General features: G+C 33.1%; 1 protein-coding gene and 3 long non-coding RNA genes across 4 annotated transcripts; all 4 read right to left on the bottom strand.

Moving 5' to 3' along the window:
- Nucleotides 1-284: 284 nt before the first annotated feature.
- On the bottom strand, nt 285-4,885 carry LOC145323021 (uncharacterized). The gene is made up of 6 exons (XM_080165408.1): nt 4,847-4,885; nt 4,521-4,631; nt 1,686-1,718; nt 1,198-1,287; nt 825-898; nt 285-387 (listed from the first exon to the last, which is right to left on the bottom strand). The coding sequence occupies exons 1-6, from the start codon at nt 4,883-4,885 to the stop codon at nt 285-287; spliced, it is 450 nt and encodes a 149-aa protein (XP_080021534.1).
- A 502-nt stretch (nt 4,886-5,387) lies between these two features.
- LOC145323314 (uncharacterized) lies at nt 5,388-6,501 on the bottom strand. Its single transcript, XR_013880915.1, has 3 exons — nt 6,462-6,501; nt 6,107-6,166; nt 5,388-5,439 (listed from the first exon to the last, which is right to left on the bottom strand). It is a non-coding gene; the product is annotated as an uncharacterized LOC145323314 (long non-coding RNA).
- A 2,870-nt stretch (nt 6,502-9,371) lies between these two features.
- LOC145323434 (uncharacterized) lies at nt 9,372-11,477 on the bottom strand. Its single transcript, XR_013880975.1, has 4 exons — nt 11,416-11,477; nt 10,350-10,380; nt 9,686-9,757; nt 9,372-9,426 (listed from the first exon to the last, which is right to left on the bottom strand). It is a non-coding gene; the product is annotated as an uncharacterized LOC145323434 (long non-coding RNA).
- Nucleotides 11,478-20,564: 9,087 nt separating this feature from the next.
- On the bottom strand, nt 20,565-23,450 carry LOC145322149 (uncharacterized). The gene is made up of 6 exons (XR_013880511.1): nt 23,367-23,450; nt 22,829-22,970; nt 22,372-22,422; nt 21,899-21,983; nt 21,647-21,712; nt 20,565-20,825 (listed from the first exon to the last, which is right to left on the bottom strand). It is a non-coding gene; the product is annotated as an uncharacterized LOC145322149 (long non-coding RNA).
- Between the last annotated feature and the right edge of the window lie 228 nt (nt 23,451-23,678).

Genomic DNA, 23,678 nt, shown 5'->3' on the forward strand with positions numbered 1-23,678 from the left:
TGGGGTAAAGGAGATAATTATTCGGTAGAAAAACAAAGACAGACCCAATTTTTTTACATTTATGGGGTGAATGCCTCGGCCAAAAACAGGCACAACTCATTCCTATGCATGGTTAGGACTTCGCAACAAGGGTCGTGCAATCTAAGGGTGGATTGTCTGCAATAGTACCTTAAGGCCTACAATAAAGGCCTGGCCCTACGTTGTTATTATCATACATTACTGCCCATTGTCCTATGCCTAAATCCCTGCTTGGTGAAAAATCTTATTACTTAAAACATTTATTTCTATAGATTATAATAACCAAAATATTTAAAATCAAAATGACGAATTCTAGGTTCAGCATCTTCATGTATCCAAACTATATTATCAAATTCTACATCTTCTAACCTAAACAAAAAATAATACATATTTGAAACATTTTTTTATAAAATCAATGAATGATTGGTATTTTTAGTAACAGTTCTATTGGCTTGAGAATTTTCAGGAAAGCCTTACACTAGTAAAAATATGTTACTCATACCGTATATAGTATTGTTATAAACTCTAGTTTTTTGCAATGTGAATACCATTTTTATGCCATTTGCAGGTTAGGAGCTACCTTAAAAAATGTGAGATTGGTTAAAAACTTTAAGCCAGTTGGAACATTTCACCACTTAGCTCTTAAACTTAACGTAGCACGTGAATAGTTCTTATATCTCCAAAACTAGAAATTATAACAATTCTGACGGTATAAATAATATTTTTCTAATATTAACAGATTTGAAAATGCTTTGATTATAGAAAAATTGCTACTTCCCTTCTACCCAAACAAAAGTAGCACTTACTCTGTTAATGGTTTCTGGATAGTATTATAAATATGTCCATCTCTGTATGGTTTAAATCCAGCATTCTTAAAATTCTAAATAAATAAATAATGACATTTGATTCAATAATGATTATTTTGTCTTTAAGATATTTCATGATGGAGGTAAAATAACGAGCGTTATGTAACTCTACCCACAGAGTGGCGACCCTGTGTTGACTTTCAATTAGGCCTTTTAAAATCAGCCAATAGCATCGGGAATTAACACAGCCAAATCATTACATAAAGAACAGTAAGTAATTTGCTAGCAGACAAAAAGGTCCCCACCACTTGGGCGAGTTGTCAGGGTTATACAACTATACTTATACAATTATTTTTTTTATGGTTGTCTTTACCTTAATAAGAGTTTGAATATTAGGGCACCAGTTATTTTCATTAATTCTTATCATTTTCCACTCCATCAAGATTATTGGTACAAAATGATTCTAAAAACACAAAGAATTATTACAATTATTGGTGCTTTCCCTCAATGTGAATATTAAGCACTGAATCCCAACCCTAACCCCTGCTTGACCCATAACCGAGCTAAAAAATTTAACCACAAATACCTAATCTTTTAGGCTTCTTGACCCAATGAAACCCAAAACCTAACCTGACCCAGGGACCAGGTAATGTGATTCAGACAAACAATTCTAAGTGAAAATTTCCCACAACAATCTTCCCTTATTTCTCCCCCCTTCTTACCTACTTCCCTTCAGCTACATAAAAAAACAAGTTTTATGCCAACCAAATATTTGATTTTTGGCAATATCAAATGGAATTAATTGGCTGAATCACAGCCTCAAACCTGACATTTTACATTTCACATTTACAGTATCTATACCTTATTCGGTGACTGCAAGTAGCTGTTCAATATCTGAAAAAGTAAAATTTGTAAACTATTCTCAGTTTTTTTCTCATTCACATGGGTTTGGCTACCACCCATAACACTGTAATATCAGGTCCAATAACCAAGGATAACTTTGGGGAATAATTTCTGTCCAAATATCTGGGGTATAATGTTGGGTAACAACCAACAGACAACCAAACCTTTGATTGCACCTATGTCTGGAAGTCCTCATTGTGTAGCAATAAAGTTGTTTATGGGCCAAGCATGTCACCATTTTCTTAACATTGATACCATGCGCCTGACAGTAACAGGTTTTATTTTAACGTCTCTGGTAGAACGCAGTGGTACAGACTTAAAAAACTAAAATTGAAAATTATTTACATCTAGGGGCGTATCTGCAAGTAGATAATAAATAGATGAATAGATTACCTTACATTCATATCCCTCAACACTAGTAGATAATAAATAGATGAATAGATATCCTTACATTCATATCCCTCAACACTAGTAGATAATGAATAGATGAATAGATTACCTTACATTCATATCCCTCAACATTAGTAGATAATAAATAGATGAATATATTACCTTATATTCATATCCCTCAACACTAGTAGATAATAAATAGATGAATAGATTACCTTACATTTATATCCCTCAACAAGTAGATAATAAATGGATTAATAGATTACCTTACATTCATATCCCTCAACACTAGTAGATAATAAATAGATGAAAATATTACCTTATATTCATATCCTGCAACACTAGTAGATAATAAACAGATGAATATATTACCTAATATTTATATCCCTCAACATTAGTAGATAATAAATAGATGAATAGATTACCTTACATTCATATCCCTCAACACTAGTACATAATAAATAGATGAATAGATTACCTTATATTTATATCCCTCAACACTAGTAGATAATAAACTTATGAATAGATCACCTTATATTTATATCCCTCAACAAGTAGATAATAAATAGATGAATAGATTACCTTACATTCATATCCCTCAACACTAGTAGATAATAAATAGATGAATAGATTACCTTATATTTATATCCCTCAACAAGTAGATAATAAATAGTTGAATAGATTACCTTACATTCATATCCCTCAACACTAGTAGATAATAAATAGATGAATAGATTACCCTACATTCATATCCCTCAACACTAGTAGATAATAAATAGATGAATAGATTACCTTACATTCATATCCCTCAACACTAGTAGATAATAAATAGATGAATAGATTACCTTATATTTATATCCCTCAACAAGTAGATAATAAATAGTTGAATAGATTACCTTACATTCATATCCCTCAACACTAGTAGATAATAAATAGATGAATAGATTACCCTACATTCATATCCCTCAACACTAGTAGATAATAAATAGATGAATAGATTACCTTACATTCATATCCCTCAACACTAGTAGATAATAAATAGATGAATAGATTACCTTACATTCATATCCCTCAACATTAGTAGATAATAAATAGATGAATAGATTACCTTATATTCATATCCCTCAACACTAGTAGATAATAAATAGATGAATAGATTACCTTACATTCATATCCCTCAACATTAGTAGATAATAAATAGATGAATAGATTACCTTATATTCATATCCCTCAACATTAGTAGATAATAAATAGATGAATAGATTACCTTATATTCATATCTCTCAACAAGTAGATAATAAATAGATGAATAGATTACCTTACATTCATATCCCTCAACACTAGTAGATAATAAATAGATGAATAGATTACCTTATATTCATATCCTGCAACACTAGTAGATAATAAAGACACAATACAATCTTTCCCGATTTTGTATTAATTTTGAGGAACATGATTCCCAGTTACGTCATATAATTCTTTCCCGAAAAAGGGAAGGGGGGAAGAAAAAAAAAAGATGGGAGAAATCTTTTGAAGAGATTTTCTTCCCCCCTTCCCTTTTTCGGGAAAGAATTATATGACGTAACTGGGAATCATGTTCCTCAAAACTAATACAAAATCGGGAAAGATTGTATTGTGTCGATAATAAATAGATGAATAGATTACCTTACATTCATATCCATCAACACTAGTAGATAATAAATAGATGAATAGATTACCTTATATTCATATCCCTCAACACTAGTAGATAATAAATAGATGAATAGATTACCTTACATTTATATCCCTCAACAAGTAGATAATAAATGGATTAATAGATTACCTTACATTCATATCCCTCAACACTAGTAGATAATAAATAGATGAAAAGATTACCTTATATTCATATCCTGCAACACTAGTAGATAATAAATAGATGAATAGATTACCTTACATTCATATCCCTAAACACTAGTAGATAATAAATAGATGAATAGATTACCTTATATTTATATCCCTTAACAAGTAGATAATAAATAGTTGAATAGATTACCTTACATTCATATCCCTCAACACTATTAGATAATAGATAGATAAATATATTACCTTATATTCATATCCCTCAACACTAGTAGATAATAAATAGATGAATAGATTACCTTACATTTATATCCTGCAACACTAGTAGATAATAAATAGATGAATAGATTACCTTACATTCATATTCCTCAACACTAGTAGATAATATATAGATGAATAGATTACCTTATACTCATATCCCTCAACACTAGTAGATAATAAATAGATGAATAGATTACCTTATATTCATATCCTGCAACACTAGTAGATAATAAATAGATAAATAGATTACCCTACATTCATATCCCTCAACACTAGTAGATAATAAATAGATGAATAGATTACCTTACATTCATATCCCTCGACGTCAATTTTAATAATAACTTGATCTTCTGTAATGTAACTCATTAACTGGTCCAAAGTTATTGATTCTATGGGTGATAGAACTTCATTCTTCTAGAAATTTAGATTATTATATTAATTTAAGTTTTGTTGCCCCAAAACTGGAATTATGCATAGTTTTTGTGAACAATTCTCTTTAATAGGATAAGGTTCTTAAATATGGCTTAGAACAGGTTCTCATCCAGCAGAATTTATTCAGATTTGACAGTAATGCATTAATTGTATTAATTAATAATGTCATCATTATAAAAAATATAAAGATTACTTACATCTTTATCCAATTTATCATATTCGTCTTTAGTAAACATTGCAACCAAACCTATACAAAACAAGGATGACAACATCCATAATAACAAAGCTCAACAAATCAGACGGTCAGATATGAGAACATTACCAAATGTAGAGTAAAATGCATTATATTATTACGTTTATATCAAATTTAGCATTCGTCAAATTTTCAAAAATTGCATCATGGTCACTTTAACATTCAAGATTCTGTAAAAGTCTTACCAAATATTCCATGTAAATATATCCCCAAATTGCTTAAAAACATTATGCTTAATATGGAGGTACTTTTAGATTTTTAAGATACTTCAGGTATGAAATTGTACCTAATAGTCCTTTGAATCAGTATTCCGAAAATCAAGGAAATAGGACAATTATATAAAAAAAATTGGTTTAAAAGTTAAAAAAAGGAGTTTCAATAATTTATGAAAAAAATTGACTTAAATCTAATAAACAGACGTACGGACATATCCAAATTATAGAGAAGCTTAGCTGCGCTACAAATGAAATAGTAAAAAATCACTCACCCTCGTTTATTATATTTTTAGGAATAGGGTAAAGTACAGAATTCTCATCACTAAAAATAAAAAAACAACAAGAATAACAAGTTGCGTAACTGAGACAGCGTAAAGTAGCACCAAAAAATGACGATATACGAGAAAATAACCAATGAGAGGCGAGTAAAAAACTTTACCATTGGTCAATTACAGTGTATACTGGCCCCTCATTGGTTAACTTTAATGTATGACGTCATTTTTTTGGTGCCACTTTACGCTGTTTGCGCAACTACAATATCAGTTTCATGGGAAACAAGGATGACAACGTTCAACAAGTAGCGAAGGTAAAAGTTGTCCCAACCATAGGTATTAAATAAAATGTACACAGATTACAACACACAGAATAATAATATGGGGGGGGGGGGGGAGGGGTGCTCCTCTTAATTCCCCTAGAGGTTAGGGGCTAAGCCTCCAGTTTTATGTAAAGCGGTTTTCTATTTCTATAAATTTTTTTTACGGTAATGAACAACTGCGCTATAACTACTTTTTAAATTTACAGGGTAGGGAAAGGGAGAAAAACAGCCTAAAACAATCCCAATTCTTAAATCTTAAAAGAACAGCTATTCCGGGACATATGTGACGCTTACCTTATAAAGAGAACCCAATCGGTTCAATGGTTATCAAAATCTTAGCTTTTGACAAAGAAACCTTACTACTGTACTTATTAGGATTGAACCATGAACTTACCTTATAGCATTATTGATCAGGGTTATATTATCTTGTAAATCAACTAAACTGGCACTTTTACTAAAAAATATTTGTGGGTCAAGATAAAAGTCAAATAATAGACGGGACCCTGTTCCGACTTTCAATTGGGTTTTTAAATATCAGCCAATAGCGTCGGAAATATTAGCACAGCTAAGTCGCTATCAAAGAGCAGAAAGCAATTTGCTAGCAGAAGAAACAGGTCCCCACCACTGGAACCAGGTAGTTGTATGGCTTATACATACATCTATACTTATACATTTATTGGGACAGGTTTGTAAGCAACGTATAACAGGTGAAAGTAAAAAAAATTGCATAAGTTATCAAATGTGGTTACCTTATATAAGCTAGATTTTCTATGATGGGATCCACTGAATACACTCTTTAATTATATAGCAAAAAAATTAAGTATTTGATAAATCTAATAGATACTATCTGTCTATATAAAGGGTGTGCAAAAAAAAAATGCGGACATTTTTAAAATTGAAATTGCGCGGCTTGTGTTAGTAGTTATAAAAAATACTACGCATACCGTTAGAACCGCTAAGAAGTCCATTTTTAGGAAATATAAAAACGATTCCTGTGCTACGCATAGTTTAGGAGCTACGTGTTAAAATGTCCCAACTGACTTAAAACTTGACTTGCGGGTAAATTTTGGGACATTTTACCATCTGGCTCCTAGATTATTTGTAGCACAGGAACCGTTTTTACATTTCCAAAAAATACAGTTCATAGCAGTTCTAACGGTATGCGTAACAATTTTCTACTATTAACACAAGCCGCGCAATTTGGATTTAAAAAATGTGGCATCTCTTTTTGCAAAATATCTTCTCTAATTTTTAGTTATATTTTAAAAGAAGTTGTATCAACTTTTTTGCTTTTTATTTAAGATAGCTAGCCGGTTCTTTCAGTAAGTAGTAGATGTAAAATTTTTCATAGAATTCAGATATGCAATCGTTTTTTTGTAGACCTCTTATTTTTAAAGTAATTTAAGTTTTTTTAAAAAATAATTAAGTCGGTTTTAAGGTACTAAAACGCAACAAAATAAAAGAAGAAAATGGCCAGTATGAACAAAAATAGTAAGATCTTTAATTTGACACCTTACTTTTAAAATTCTGTTGAGTAATTATTGAAAAAATCTATTTTTTTAACCTCGCTTTAATAAAAACTTTAGACCTAAATATTTTCTCAAACAGACATAAAAAACATGGGTTCATATATACCTTTAGAATCAGAAAAATATTACGAATCTATTCTAAGCAAAATTGAAAAAGTTTTATAAAACTATAATAAAAAAAATAAGTTTATTTTAAGAATCATAATTTTCGGCTTTAAAGGGTTAGCTTGAACCAAATCTGAACAAAACCTAAACAAAAGACAATGCAATGTAGCAGATATTTTTTAAACACAAGAAACAATAATGTATTTTTAACTGCATTGTTTTGAAGTTTATAAACAGACTGATGCATATTTGTTCATAATTTTTCATTCTTTACATGTTCTTTAATATCACTATATTTATTGTAGTATCTATTGTATATATTGTATGAACGTTCTCCTTTTTTTCTGGTAATTCTATAGGTTAATTTTATAGGTTAAGCTTCCCGATTCGTCAATTTTTGCGATTTGTGATTGGCTAGTTTAGTAGTTACAATTCTTAAAATAAACTTTTTATTTTTTCTATTTTTTATTACAATTTTTTAAAACTTTTTCAATTTTGCTTAGATTGGATTCATATTATTTTTCTCATTCTAATGGTATATATGAACCCATATTTTTTATGTCTGTATGAGAAAATATTTAGGTTTAATGTTTTGATTAAACCGAGGTTAAAAAAATAGATTTTTTCAACAATTACTCAACAGAATTTTAAAAGTAAGGTGTCAAATTAAAGATCTTACTATTTTTGTTCATACTGGCTATTTTCTTCTTTTATTTTGTTGCGTTTTAGTACCTTAAAACCGACTTAATTATTTTTTTAAAAAACTTAAATTACTTAAAAAATAAGAGGTCTACAAAAAAACCGATTGCATATCTGAATTCTATGAAAAATTTTACATCTACTACTTACTGAAAGAACCGGCTAGCTATCTTAAATAAAAAGCAAAAAAGTTGATACAACTTCTTTACTCGCAAGTCAAGTATTACATCAGTTGGGACATTTTAACACGTAGCTCCGTAATTATATGTAGCAGAGGATAGGTTCTTATATTTCCAAACAATAGACTTCTTAGCGGTTCTAACGGTATGCGTAACATTTTTCTACTATTAACACAAGCCGCGCAATTTCAATTTTAAAAATGTCCGCATTTTTTGCATACCCTTTATCTAAAAATTTTTATATTACCCCATACTGGCGAGGCTGCTGTTCATGACACTCTAACTAAGCGTCAGGTTCAACAACACAGGATAGCTAAGGGAAGAAAAATCTATCCTTTTCTGTCCAAAAATCCGGGGTATTAGGTTAAGTAACACCCATCAGACAACCAACATTTTGATACACGACCTTTGTCAGGAAGTCATAACTGTTCATAGTAATGAGTTGCGTCTGTTTTGGGCTAAGGCATTCCCCCTACTCTAGCTAGTTCTGTCGTGCATCTGACTTAGCAGCAGTAGGGACCATTTTTTTCGTTTTCATTTGTGACACGGTGGTTTGAAATTTGAATCACCTCCCCGACGACTAGCAGATGCAATACGTGTTGAGCCATGGTCGCGGGATCTATCTATATAATTATCTTTCTCAGGGGCGTCCAAGCTTTTTTTTTTGGGGGGGGGGGTAATTCGATTTTGGGGGGGGGGGTAAAATGGCACTGACACTATATAATACTGATTATAATTTTTTTTACCCCCCCCCCAAAATTTTTACCCCGAGGGTAAAATTTGCTTGGGGGGGGGGGGGGTAATTACCCCCCTGAAATCTGTTGGCAGGGGTAAAATTTGTTTACCCCCCCCAAAATTTATTAAAAATTTAGTATTAAATATGCGCGCGAAGCGCGCAAAAATTTTTTTTGTTAGAGATATTTTTTTTTTTTTTTTGGGGGGGGTATTTACCCCCCAAAAATTATTTGGGGGGGGGTAAATACCCCCTCCTAAATGGTTGGGGGTGCCTACGGCACCCCCAGGGTAGGGGTAAATTTTAAATGGGGGGGGGGGGGGGGGTAAAATGAAAAAAAAATCGTTTGGGGGGGGGGCTAATCGCCCCATTACCCCCCCCCCCCTTGGACGTCTATGATCTTTCTATCTGTACCTATGTTGAAGTTTAGCAGCCAAGATAGAATAATAACCCAGGTTACTTCCAATATCTAAATATAAAATAAGAAAAAATAATACACGTACATTTCGTACTAAAGAGTAGCCTATATATCAAACAGTAATTAAGCTTTAATTATAGACATTTTACAGTGTAACGGATAGATCTTATGTTTTACACGTCCATTTAATAAAGTAACAGGATGTCTGTCTGTCTATTTGTACCTAAGAATCTCACTAACCGCAGAACCGATATGGTTCTCCTTTAAAGGTTAGATTTTGATAAGTCGTGGGAATTACCTAAAAATTTACCTAAAAATGAAGCTTCTCGGAAAATATTCAGAACTTCATACATTAGATAAGTAGATTCCCTTTCGTAACCAGCTGAAATTGAGGTTATTTTAATTAATGTTTAATTTTCAGTTTCAGTTTTAAGAGTATGCACCAAATTGTGCCAAAGAGTAACTTTAATAAGAGTTTTTTTTATTTGTCTCTAAAGTTTAAATAACTATATCTTTAAAGGAGTGTGGACTTTTAGGGTCACAGCCCCTAGAGGCTAGCAGCAAAATTTTTAGTAATCCCCTACAGGATTCTAGATAAGGAGACAAAATAAGTTTTTAAGCAGCAATATATGTATATTTTATACAACCTTTTACATTGCAATGTTGCGTGAATTTATTTAAGTAAAAACATGTCAATAATGTTATATTAAACTGAATTTGGTACAGGCTTTGCATGTTCTTCAAATAAATAAAAAATAACAAAAAAATTATCTTATTCTGGTTCGCCCCGAGAGGAATCAGAGGAGGTCTTAAAAATAGGGGGAGGTAAAAATGAGGGATTTGTAAGGTTTGGGGGTTAAAAAATAGTTTAGGGAGAGGAAAAACACCCATGTACCTTCCCTCTTGGACATCTCTGGGGGTGATAGACAGAATTTATCATTTATAGAGTAGCTTCGCCACTAAAAAAAACTTACATTCAAATTCTTCATACGTATTTGACATAGTCTACAAAAAAAGAAAAATTAATAATAATCTATAATACAAAGTAGCTTGATGTCTCTCTGTCCGTCCGTCCGTCTGAAGCTTAAGATCTCGGTAACCACTGAACCGATCGGATTCTACTCTTCAGGGAATATACCTACTGGTCCTGTGGTGGTTTTAGGCTATTTTCTTGGGGGGTGGGACACCCCCAACCCCCCCAAAAATTCACTCCCCCCCCATTTTTTTTTTTGCAGAAGATTTCCTTGGTCCTCTTTTTTTTTGCAGAAGATTTACTTGGTCCTTTTTTTTTGGTGAAGATTTCCTTGGTATGAATTTCGCCTAAATTTTTTTTTGATCTCCTCTTGGGGCAAAGCCCCTAGAGGCTAGGGGCGAAGCCGCTAGTTATTAATACACAATTGCTACAATGTGCTCAATGGGTTTTGTTGTTTTTTGAAAAATGGTTTTTGTAATGTTTTTTTAAAGGTTAGGTAGATAAAGTAATGTTAAGCAAATTTAGGGTGAGAGGGAGATTAGGGGGGGGGGGGTAACAATGTGTGTAAAAGATATGAGGCCATAATTAATGGGAATTTCACTAACAAAACCAATCTGGAGGACAAAGGACACCAACAAACCCTGTAGGTTCATCCAGGTACAGATTAAATATTTTTTATGACTTTATTGTGTACAAGCAACTATGACCTTAGAGGCCTTTATAGGCAGGAGGTGAAGTGGGAGTTCAACCCCCCTTTTTTTTATTTTAGTTTAAAAAGAAAAATTCTGAATTTTTTTTTTTTTTTTTTTGGGGGGGAGTTTTTTTTCTGGAGGCAATGAGCATGAGAAGCGACATACATTGTAAAAGAACCCACTTAGGTTCAGTGCTTAGCAAGATAGATTGATTAAGTAAGAAACTATGATTTTGACTCTCTCACAGTAGGAAAATGTTCAATTCTACTAAATTAAAAAAACCTCATTCTTCACAGTAGATTTACACAAAAAGTAATTTTTACCCCAAAATGTAGAACAGATATACAAAGTAAATGGCAATAAAGACATTTTTACCTCTAAAGCTTCTTTGATGCATAATATCCAGGAGAAATTCAAATGTTTATAAGGTAGATAAGTTCTAAATAATAAAATAACAATTTTAAAAATGCAACATAAATTTGGTTTTAGAAAGCTAAATGATAACATCATAAACAAGGATGATAACATCCACAAGTAGTGAAGCACATAAAAATCATAGATGGACAAACGAACAGAGTAGTTATAAAGAAATATTCAGTTGCCATAAATAAGAAAAATATGTATAGTAAGCAAATAATATTTATTAATAATGAAACCTCTATATAAACCTCTTGATACAGGTAATCATCACAAAAAAGTCAGCCTTCTATCCTAGATAGAAGCCAAAATTTCCCCATAAAGTAACAGACAGAATGTTGGCTCAACAGACAAAGTTTATTATAAGGTAGCTTGGCTATTATAAAGAAACAGACTGACATAATTATTATAGCTTCTTTTTGACGATATTTAAATTTAAAACCTACTTGACACAAGATCTAACTTTGTTTCCAATCATTGGTAAATCCTTCTCTAGTAAGTAGAAAATAATGATTAATATTAAAAAAAAGATATAATACATACACTCTAAATCTGATGTGGCAAAAGAAATCTCTTTACTAATGCCCAGTTCACAAATAACTTTTAGAGGTCGACCAATTTATTCTGTAGGTCAACCTAAACAAATACAACTAAAAAATTGGTCAACCTAAATCTTCTTTAAGTCGACCTAAAATTTCCAGAGGTCGACCTATGTGTTTTGTGAACTAGGCTATAGTTTCATAGATACATAGTTACAGACATATTTAGGTATAGTAACTAGTAAGCTTTATAGAACACATGATACGTTTTAAAAATAATACCTTGAATTACGTTAATTTTAAATGATGAATTTTGTATGATAATATCTGAAATAATCATATAGTAAAAGGAGGAATTCTGTTCCAAAGTTTGTCTGTCTAATAGAAGCTGCCCAGGTTGACAGATATATGCTAAGAAAATTATCTTCATAAACATCTAAAGTGTTTGATCGTACACCTGTTTATAAAGAAAATGTTGTACACTTTGAGGTGACCTATAGTACATAATTTTCATATGATGGTACACACAAGAAGTACAACGGTACAATAAAAGAATTTGTAACTTAGCCAAAAAAAAACACAACTATTCATTTGTACACTCAAATAGGAATGAAATGAGCTACAACCTGGGTTTTATATAGTAAAAGTTCTTAAAGAAATGTAGATGGCAACTTCCATAAAAAAAACAAATATATAACATTAGACGGTAAAACAACTGTACATGAACACTTGAATAGTTAGAATTGTCCTATCAATTTAAAACATTGATTCATGTAATAGTTGGAAAGTGTACCATCCCTTTAACCAATACAAGAAAAATCATTTTTAAGAGATGCTTCGCTTATAATATTGGTCCTTGTTGTCCTAGGTACCATAATTCCAAAAATCAGATGAATAGGATATTATATTATACAAAATATTTCTCGTATCGATTATAAAGTTGCTACGCTTCAGAAATCGTAACTAAATGTTATACGGACGGACATACGAACAGACCCTAATTATATAAAAGCTTCGTTTAAAAAAAGAGAATACTTACATTGAGTTATGATACAAATTACAATAAAAATTGCTAATTTAGAAAGCATTTTTCTCATTTTCCACATTTATTCCTCTCCAAATTGTCTGTAATACAATACGATACATGAGTTTCAAGTAAGGCATAAAAACCGGTTTTAATCCTGCAGATAAGAATCGGATTCGTAATTACACGAAATTAATGAAAATAAACGAATTTGATGTGTGACATCATACCTAAAACATTTTTGAAAATTAGCAGACTCTAGGTGTTAATTACATCGTTGCTTCGCCCCATTGTTACAAAACATTTTATTCCAATATGGCTTCGAATCCGATTAATATCCGTTGGATAAGAATTGGTTTTGAGCCATACTGAAAAATCATGTATAGCATCATATTACAGACAATTTCCCAAGAATATTAAAATAAAAACAGTAAAACTGCTTTTAATCTTTCAAATTTTCATTTTAGTATCCGCGGAAAGCGGTCTATAATACGATGCTATAAATTAATATTCTTTAGGCAAGGTTAAATGCAATAAGATGATTGTAATATTCTACATTTTAAGAGAACTATTCATTATCTATAATACAAAGTAGAATGACATCTGTCCGTCTCCGTCTGTCTGTCCGTCCGTCCCTTAAGATCTCGGTAACCACTGAACTGATTGGATTCTACTCTTTTATATTTTCTTTATACACTATAGGCTATTACACTCCAATCTCTGCAAAAACAAAAAAAAAACATTTAAAAATTTTTTTTGCATATATTTTGTGAATTCGCCATTTATTCGCGAAAATTGGCGACTAATTCGCAATTCTTTCAGCTGGGAATGGCGATTCATTTGGCTGGGTAGGTAACAGAAGATGTAAGGATTCCCATACTCACATCATTTCTTAAATTTCCTCTTTGGGCAAAGCCCCTAGAGGCTAGAGGCGAAGTTCCTAGTATAATATATACTAACAACAAACAAAAGAGAAAAAAAAACAGTAACGAATATCTCCAAAAATCTGTGAATTTTAAAGGCTGCTAGCTTTCAAACGGCTGAATATACAACGTTTTAATCGACATAAAATGCCTACAAATAACCTGGAATGGCCAATATCCAATGATGTAAAAAACGCGTAAAAAAGTCTTTTTTTTGTGCATTTTTGTGCACTGCGAGATAACTGTGCATTATTGATTAATGAATATTCCAGATTATTTTTAGGCCTTCTTTCGTGGGTTAAACTTTTGTGCGAGCATAATCTATATATTTCACCGTTTGGCCGTTTAAAGCCTTGAAAGTTCTTAGATTTTTAGAGATATTCGTTACCAATAACATTTTACCGTGGAACTTGACCCAAAAAATCGACAAATCTACAGAAAGACAACAAAAATGAAGAGACTGACAGACAGACACAAACCTCACTATAAACAGTAAAACATATCTACGCACAAACTTACACATTCGAAGAATAGCCTCGCAACTAAAAATATATATGCTTGATCCTATAGTTGTGAATATATATACTTGATCCTATAGTTGTGAATATATATGCTTGATCCTATAGTTGTGAATATATGCTTGATCCTATAGTTGTGAATATACAGGGTGGGGCAAATAAGACCGGACAAATTCTAACTTCTAAAGAAATGAACATAAAATCGTCAATTTTAAAGATTTTATTAAATTTTAAAAACTGGCAAGCAAAATAGGTATATGACTATTAGATTATTTAATAAAATCGTCGCCAGCCTTAATCACCGCCTCTACCCGCCTCCTCAACCGCCGGCAGGTCCAGGTGAAAATGTACCTGTCCAAGCTGGCATAGTTCTCCTTGATAGTGGCCATGATGGAGGTTTTTGTGGTATGGGCACGTCTATTGGTGCACGCTTCAAAGTAGCCCCAGGCCCAAAAGTCCATTGAATTAAGATCGGGCTGCTGGGAGGCCACATTTCCTTAGGAACGTGAGTAACCGCAGGACCTAATTCGCCCAACTTTTAAGCTACCCTTATACACGGAGGCTCTTATTTGGACCACAGTTGAGCTAGAACGACGTTCTATACCGTTTTGGAAATGGCATGAAGTTTCAGCTAGGGTTGTCAGCGCAACCCATAGTCTAAAATGAGGTTAAAAGTTCAATATGGGTCGCTGGAGTCAAGAACTGAGAAATTTTCACGAATTTTCACAGTTTTTGACTTTTTTTACATCTAAAAATCTGCCCCGTTTGACTTTGCTGGAGTACTACAGCCAAACCATTTCAGATAGAGAGCTCTAGTCTTTTCTAGTGTCTTACTTATGTATCTAACAGTATACCCAGCAAGTTGCATAACTCTACTTTACCTACAGTTAGGCTGAGGTCAGATTTAGTGGGCCCTAGTCGAGAATCCAGATTAAACCACCGGCGCATTTGGAATCTGCCTTGTTGAACATATGCGCGGCCAGCTCGTTGTACACGTCCATCTTCGTCCAAAGATTTTTTTGTGCTAAAAGGTTATTACCTAAGCTTTTTATAGTGTGGTCAAACGTCCTGATTGGTCAAGTAGTTTTGGCGCTATGGCCGTTTAAAGTTTGTCCGGTCTTATTTGCCCCACCCTGTATATGCTTGATCCTATAGTTGTGAATATATATGCTTGATCCTATAGTTGTGAATATATATACTTGATCCTATAGTTGTGAATATATATACTTGATCCTATAGTTGTGAATATATATACTTGATCCTATAGTTGTGAATATATATGCTTGATCCTATAGTTGTGAATATATATACTTGATCCTATAGTTGTGAATATATATACTTGATCCTATAGTTGTGAATATATATACTTGATCCTATAGTTGTGAATATATATTCTTGATCCTATAGTTGTGAATATATATGCTTGATCCTATAGTTGTGAATATATATGCTTGATCCTATAGTTGTGAATATATATGCTTGATCCTATAGTTGTGAATATATATGCTTGATCCTATAGTTGTGAATATATATGCTTGATCCTATAGTTGTGAATATATACATATGCTTGATCCTATAGTTGTGAATATATATACTTGATCCTATAGTTGTGAATATATATGCTTGATCCTATAGTTGTGAATATATATGCTTGATCCTATAGTTGTTAATATATATGCTTGATCCTATAGTTGTGAATATATATGCTTGATCCTATAGTTGTGAATATATATGCTTGATCCTATAGTTGTGAATATATATGCTTGATCCTATAGTTGTGAATATATATTCTTGATCCTATAGTTGTGAATATACATGCTTGATCCTATAGTTGTGAATATATATGCTTGATCCTATAGTTGTGAAAGCCAGGGAGGGAGAGGACATTTGGCTGTTTATTACACTAGTCCTTAAAGTTTTGTAATCACGTTTTCTTATACTTTAGCTTAACAACTTTGGGGACTAAATTTTGATAATCTGGTTCATGAAGTTGAGCGTCCAAATGTTTTAATCACGAATAATAATGTACAAAAGGGGTAATTTGTTGTATCATTATTGGGCATGCACATTAATTTATCGGCCATTGTCTTATCCCTGTAGATCCCTATGTGAATGGTTTAGGAAAGAGTTCTGGCAAATGAAGGTATTATTCTGACAATTATCTTATTATTAATCTTATTTAATATAGTAACAAGGTCAACTTTATCATTCTAATAAAAAAAGGATATTTGTAGGGATATAAAGGGATAATACAATGGACGACTAATTGATGTACATCCCCAATTTTAATAAACAAGATGAGCCCTTCTGTAGATTACAATTAGTGGTTGAAAAGTTTTGGATACTCAATTTAATAAACCAACCAATCAAAAATCATTAAAAGTTGTTAAGCAAGCGAATAAGGAAACGCTTTTTACAAAACTGTGGGGACGTGTGTAATAAACAGCTAATTTTCCCCTCTATAGGTATGTTTGTCTTAAGTTAATTAACTACTAGTAGGTTGCTGAGGTAACAATTTTATGCAATAAAAGAACAAGTTTTATTTTAAGATTTCCCTCAAAAAGCTTGGCGAGCAATGATACTACCCCCCCCCCCCCCTCCTATGATTTGAAATATAGATTAGAAAAAGGGGAAAGGGTAGTTTTATCCCTGTTGGGTACCCTAACACTGCCGGGATACCCTGTACCAAATATAACCTAATCTGAGCTGAAGAAAAATAACATACAAAATCTACCCCTCTACTTCAAATAATACTACTTCAAAATATGAAAAGGGGGGGGGGTTCTCTGCCTGACTAGGCATTTGGAGGGAAACCGTTTTTATTGCATTATGAATTGATCAAAATTCACTTTTATGAATTAAGATTCAGTTTTGTGTATTACATCTCATATGTTACTGGTTTATTAATTACTTTTATGTATTATATAACAGTGAGTGTTTGCCTAATAATTCTTATATAAAAGTAACAGGATGTGTATATGAGTCTGTCTGTTTGTGTGTACCTAAGGATCTTAATCCTAATAGGTCTGGGAAGGTTTATAATTATTATATGGGAGGGTACCTCCATCCTCCAATAAAAAATCACCAATATAAAAATTACCACACCAAAATTGTTCTACTTTTTCTTTTTAAATCAATTTAAAAACGGTTGGCGGGTTATTTTTTTCTTTTAGCGATTTTAGCTTTACGAACTGACGGACAGAAAAAGTAAATTACAGAAAAGCTTCACTTCAAAAAGTTATTTCAGAAAGGCTGGATATAAATAAACCACTTCTAATGAATTTAGTTTAAGTTTAAAGTGAACTAATTGCAACTTAGCCAACTAGACTTCTTTATCAGGGAGGGAGGGAACACTGGGCTCTTTATTAAGCTGGTTCTCAAAGTTTTATAATAACGTTTTTTCATTCGTCGACTAAAAAAAAATTGGGGACTTGAATTTTAATTGGTTGCTTCAATAAGTTGAGTTTCCAAACGTTTCAACAACTAATTGTAATCTATATAAAAGATATTTGTGTATAATCATTGGAGATGTACATCAATTTATCGGCCATTGTCTTATCCCTTTAGATCCCTGCTTCTTTATAATTACACAATCAGACCAACACAGTGACTAAACAAAATCAGGATTAGGTCAGTTTGGAATTAGATCTTAATTTTTCTTAAATATTAGGTCAAGTAAATTTCAGATTATTTTCTTTATCCTTTTTTTCCATAATTTTTTTTTGTTAGGCTAGATAAATTATCTTTTCTTTTTATAAAATAAATATTTTTAAAAAAATTATAAAACTCTTATTTTGACCTAGTTTCTTCCTTGTTAAAAATCTTAAGTATCCTTAACAGAGAACCAAATGAAAAAACTTTAAAATGAAATTTTCATTGAACTAAAATGTGCTGAATTTGTTGATTTCTAAGTAGTTTAGATCCAGATTTTTAAAGTTTTTAAACATCCATGCTATTATTATATTTATATATCCGTACACTTATTATAAAATTTTGTATGAAGATTCCTTTATCATTATTTACAATCTGGAAAACAGAATTTGGTTATTACCAGAAAGTAAGTTGAAACATGTTGATTATTTAGTTTTTTTTCAAAATTGAAATGTTGAATTGTCAATGTTTATCCTATAAAATAAAGTAGAATGGATATAGAATATGCATGGATATTATTACAGGGGAAAATTTGTCTTCAATTTAGGTTGTGTAGTATAATTCAGTTTTAAGTTTTGGCTTAAAAGTAGAAACATCATTTACTCTTTATTGCTCTGTAAAAGTTAAGAGAACATTTAAGAGAACATTTAAGAGAACATTTATTTAGTTAGTCAGTTGCAATTGAGAGTCCTTACACAGAATACTATCTGGTTTGGGGTCGAGTCTTATTAGACCAATTCAGCTATTTACAGACACCCTACTACTTCAACTAGTTCAACACAGACAAATATTCCACCTCTTCAGAGTTATACAGCTAATTAATACCTTTGTATTAATTAGACAGACAGTCATCCTGCTACTTCAGAGTTATACAGCTAATTAATACCTTTGTATTAATTAGACAGACAGTCATCCTGCTACTTCAGAGTTAAACAGTTAATTAATACCTTTGTATTAATTAGACAGACAGTCATCCTGCTACTTCAGAGTTATACAGCTAATTAATACCTTTGTATTAATTAGACAGACAGTCATCCTGCTGCTTCAGAGTTATACAGCTAATTAATACCTTTGTATTAATTAGACAGACAGTCATCCTGCTACTTCAGAGTTATACAGCTAATTAATACATTTGTACTAATTAGACAGACAGTCATCCTGCTACTTCAAAGTGCATAGTTAATTAATACATTGTATTAATTAAACAGACAGTCATCCTGTTGCTTGGTGTCCTGATATACAGACAGACATCCTGTTACTTCAGAACTTTCCAGCTTAAATAATCAGTAGTTTTGAATTATTAATATATTTAACCATCTATAATACAAAGTAGCTTGATGTCTGTCCGTCTGTCCGTCTGTCCGTCTGTCCGTCTGTCTGTCCGTCTGTCTGTCTGTCCCTTAAGATCTCGGTAACCACTGAACCGATCGGATCCTACTCTTCAGGGAATATACCTACTGGTCCTGTGGTGGTTTTAGGCTATTTTCTTGGGGGGTGGGACACCCCCAACCCCCCCAAAAATAAAAAAAACCAACCCCCCAAATTTTTTTTTTTACATTTTTTTTGTAAAATCTCAGTAACTGCTGATCAAATTGGGCTCTACCCTTCTGGGAATATACCTACTGGTCCTCTGGTGGTTTTAAGCTATTTTCTTGGGGGGTGGGACACCCCAACCCCCCCAAAAAAATAAAAAAATCCCCACTTCCAAAATTTTTTTTTTTAATTTTTTTAAAACAAAAACCAGTAATTGGGGTGGGGGAACCCCACTGCAACATGGGGCGAAGCCCCCCATAAATCCCCCCCCCCAAAAAAAAAATCAAAATATTTTTTTTTTAATTTTAATTTTTGTGTATGCAAACAACCTAGGTCTGATTTTTACGAATTGAAATTTTTGTGTATACGGCAAACAACCTGGGTTTAATTTGTACAAATTAAAATTTTTGTGCTTAAAGGCACAACCTGGGTTTAATTTTACCACAGAGTAATTAAACAAAGAATAATTTTTTGAATATTTCTATTAAGGAGGGTTGACTTCCCAAAACTATGTAAGGAGGGTTGACTTCCCAAAACTATATAGGGCGAAGCCCCTAGAGGCTAGGGGCGAAGCCGCTAGTTTCTAAATAAAGTATCTATATATAATCTTATTTACTCAAAAACTGCATTTAATCCAATATAATAAATACTTAAAAAACTGTTTGCATTTTGAATTGAATATTAAGTCTACTCTATCATTAACTTATGTAAGTCTGTCTATATCACATTTGGCGCAGTCTTATTGTACTACGTGTTATTTGGACCTGCTACTGAGTTAAGGGTGGGGGAAGTGGTGTTTAATTTGAATTCACTCACTTTTTGAGATTTTTTTATCTCGGATTTTTCACAGTTTTGTTTTATTTTTTTTTTTTTATATTTATAACTTTATTTATATTTTAGGTTTCTGTGGAATTTCATTCTTTAACTTTTCTGATCTAAATTTCACGGCGAATCTAGTTCTAGTGCTCGGATATGGCTGATGAAAAAGGAGAGCGGGGTAAAGGTGAAGGCAAGCGTGGACGGCGGCCTAAGCGGCCTCGGGAGGCTGAAAGTCAGGATGATGATGGAACTCCCGACAATTGGGAGGAGGATGACGATGCTGTTGATGATGTTGGTGGAGGTGCAGGTGCTAATGCAAATGTGGAGTCGGCGTTGGGCGACGTGGAGAATGATGTTGTGCCTGAAAGTATAAAGAAATATGTTAGGGCAATGTTAAAGGAGCATACGACTGTCAAGAGTCAGGTGGATAAGCTAACGGCGGCGAATAAACGGCTGGAGAATAAGGTGAAAGAGTTCAAAAGTTCAGATGAGCATAAGAAATTAGGTTATGATGTTGATTTGGCTACTATCAAGAAAAAGGTGGCTCAATTGCCACCAGATGGCGACATTGGTGGATTCTTGTATGAGACAAGTTTGGGGGCTAGTGTGGCTACAGCTAAATCGATGGGGGATGATTCATTTAATGCATCTTTTATTAATCGATTGAGTGTGGAGGCTAAATTGGATTCTACTAGTTTCGAGGCTAAGAGGGTAAAGAGTGCTCCTGGACATTTGAAGTTTTCGCAGATAGATTTTTTGGGTCCAGCTGGTAATGGTAATTGGATGAATGTACGTGAGAGTTGTTTGACCGAGTATGAGAATCAGTTATTGGATATATTTCCTTTAATCGAGGAAAGGGCTGAAGTGCTTAAGGCTTACAAAAAGGTGGCTGGTGGCAGTGTCAGTCAGCAGACTGTAGAGGGACAGTTTAAGGAGTTTTATCTGGTAAGGGGTGTCAAGTGGGACAGTGATTTTGTGCGGGACGCTCCATTTTGGGATGGAAACATTGATTTTGAGGATTATTTTTTGTCCTTGTGGAGGGTTGCTCGGTTCGCAAAATTGGAGGATCCCATGCTTTTTAAGGATGTGTTGTACAGTAGGATGTTTGAGTGCAAGGGAAAGAAAATGGGGAGGCTTATTACTCCGGAGGCTAATGCCTCCCTAAGTGCTTTAGGTTATTACCTGTTGATAAGGAGGTTGGTGATACCATTTGCAGATACAGAGTCAGCTACTGAATTCTTCTACGCCCTGAAACAAAAGAGTGGTCAGAATGTGGATGTGTTCTTTAATGAGAAATTACGGTTGTTTAGACTTATGCATCCTGGTCATATTTCTAAACAATCTTGGCGTGATTTTTATAACAATGTGGCGAAGAATTTGTTGTTTACAGATTTAGCTAGAGATATGGCCAACTTTGTTGAATCTATGCATTACCTGGAGGATTATAGCTCATTCTTGACTTATTTGATTCGTAGAGGTCAACATTACATCAGCTGGGCTCGTTCTGGACACATTTCACCTGAAAATGTGACGTCATGTTATTCCCAGGCTATGGAAGGGTTGAAATTGGAAGAATCTAGGGAGGTGAAATCTAGGCCTGTGATTAGTGAGGTGCATGTATCCGACTTGGCTGACAGAACTGGGACTGGCGATAATAATGCTTGGATTGAGGGGAAGGATGATATCCCTTGGGATCAAGTTGAGAATGTGATTGGGGCTTTGAATTCGAAGGCTAAGAATATGATTTGTTGGTATTGCGGGAAAGAAGGACATATAGTGGCTGATTGTTGGCAGAAGAGGGATGGTAAGCCGCCTGCCCCTGATTCTCGCATAGGTAAGACCAAGGCTAAGTTCTTTCCGTAATGAAAAGGGAGAGGGGCCTGGAGTGCCTAATAATCGGGTGATACCTGAGCAGTTTCTGAAGAAATCAGTCAATCAGAGGGGGCCGGCTGTGGATTCTGAAAAAAGCAGAGATGAAAAACAATACGAGGCTATGATTGCTGAAATGGCTAGGTTCAATTATCAATAATATCCTATGTAGTAGTGTGATGATTGATTCGATGTATAAACCTTATTTTATATATTGTTTCTTTGTTCACATATATTATATCTAGGTTATATTAGTGTAATTGAGTTTTTAAGCTATGTAAAATTTGAAAATTTTTGCTGTTTTGTATTCGGATAATGGCTTTCAATGTTGTGAAGAAGTTTCTGTTTTTGTTTTTTTTAGTCAATGTGTGGAGGTGCTAGTAACTGTTAATGGGAACAATATATTATATAATACATTTAGTACAATTGTGTATAAAATTTGGTAGGTATCTAAATAAAGTTTTAATGAATATTAAACCTTTGAGGGGTACTTACTTGTGTTGCAAGGAGTTTGGTGTCTAGTCACGAGGGGCTGGTGTTCTGCAGGCTGTGCATGACATAATATGTTGATCAGTATGATGGCGGCTGGTGGATGGCGGAGGGCTGGCTGCTGTGTTGTAGATTGATGGCTTTGTATCTGAAATTTGAAGTTAATTAATTAAATATATACATTAATTATTTATAACACGACATTGAAATTTTAATCCGACGGAACGGTGGCAGAAGTTACTAGGGCTTTAAAGGGATCGTGAAGTCTTGAAGATAAAGAAAGAAAAATGCCTATTTGCGCGGATTTAGAGTTTTTGTACCAGGAGCTGATATTACAGTGGGGGAATTAGGAATTGTTGATACAGGAAATAATCTTAATTCTTTAATATCTAGAGAAATTTTTGATAAACATGAAATTGGTTTCTGTCCTGCTAAGTTATCAGCCTATTCGGTAGATTAAAAGAAAGTTAATATTATTGGATATGTTGAGTTAAAAGTTAGATTTGTGGGAACCAAGCTGTGTTTACAGAAATATTTTATGTACCTGAGGTAACAGGCAAGTTGGTGAATCTCAGTTCTGATTTCCTGAAGAAAAATAAAATTAATATTTGTTTGGAAGTGGATAAATTTGAATTTCATGGGGAATCTGTTCCTATTAATTCCTGTTTACAGAAACAGGTGGTGGCGGAGATACAGAAAATTCCTATTTTGTCCGGACGAATGAATTCTGAAATTCCATCTAAACCTACCTTGTCAGGGATAAAGGAGGGGGGTGGGTTTGGAGAGTTATATTCAACGAAGTATAATGTGAAGTTGCTGGACAAAACTATTTTTTATCCTGGAGGATCTACAGCTG

Source organism: Acartia tonsa, chromosome 6, assembly GCF_053477335.1.
Source record: "Acartia tonsa isolate MP-2025a chromosome 6, ASM5347733v1, whole genome shotgun sequence".
NCBI classification, from domain to species: Eukaryota; Metazoa; Arthropoda; class Copepoda; order Calanoida; family Acartiidae; genus Acartia; species Acartia tonsa.

Bases quoted from the DNA above. Each gene is read 5' to 3' on its own strand.
- LOC145323021 (XM_080165408.1), bottom strand. From the start codon at position 4,885: ATGTTTACTAAAGACGAATATGATAAATTGGATAAAGAT. The intron at 1,288-1,685 runs GTATAGATACTG...TTGTGTTTTTAG, and splicing joins ACTTGCAGTCACCGAATAAG to AATCATTTTGTACCAATAAT. The intron at 388-824 runs GTAAGTGCTACT...TTTTTTGTTTAG, and splicing joins ATCCAGAAACCATTAACAGA to GTTAGAAGATGTAGAATTTG.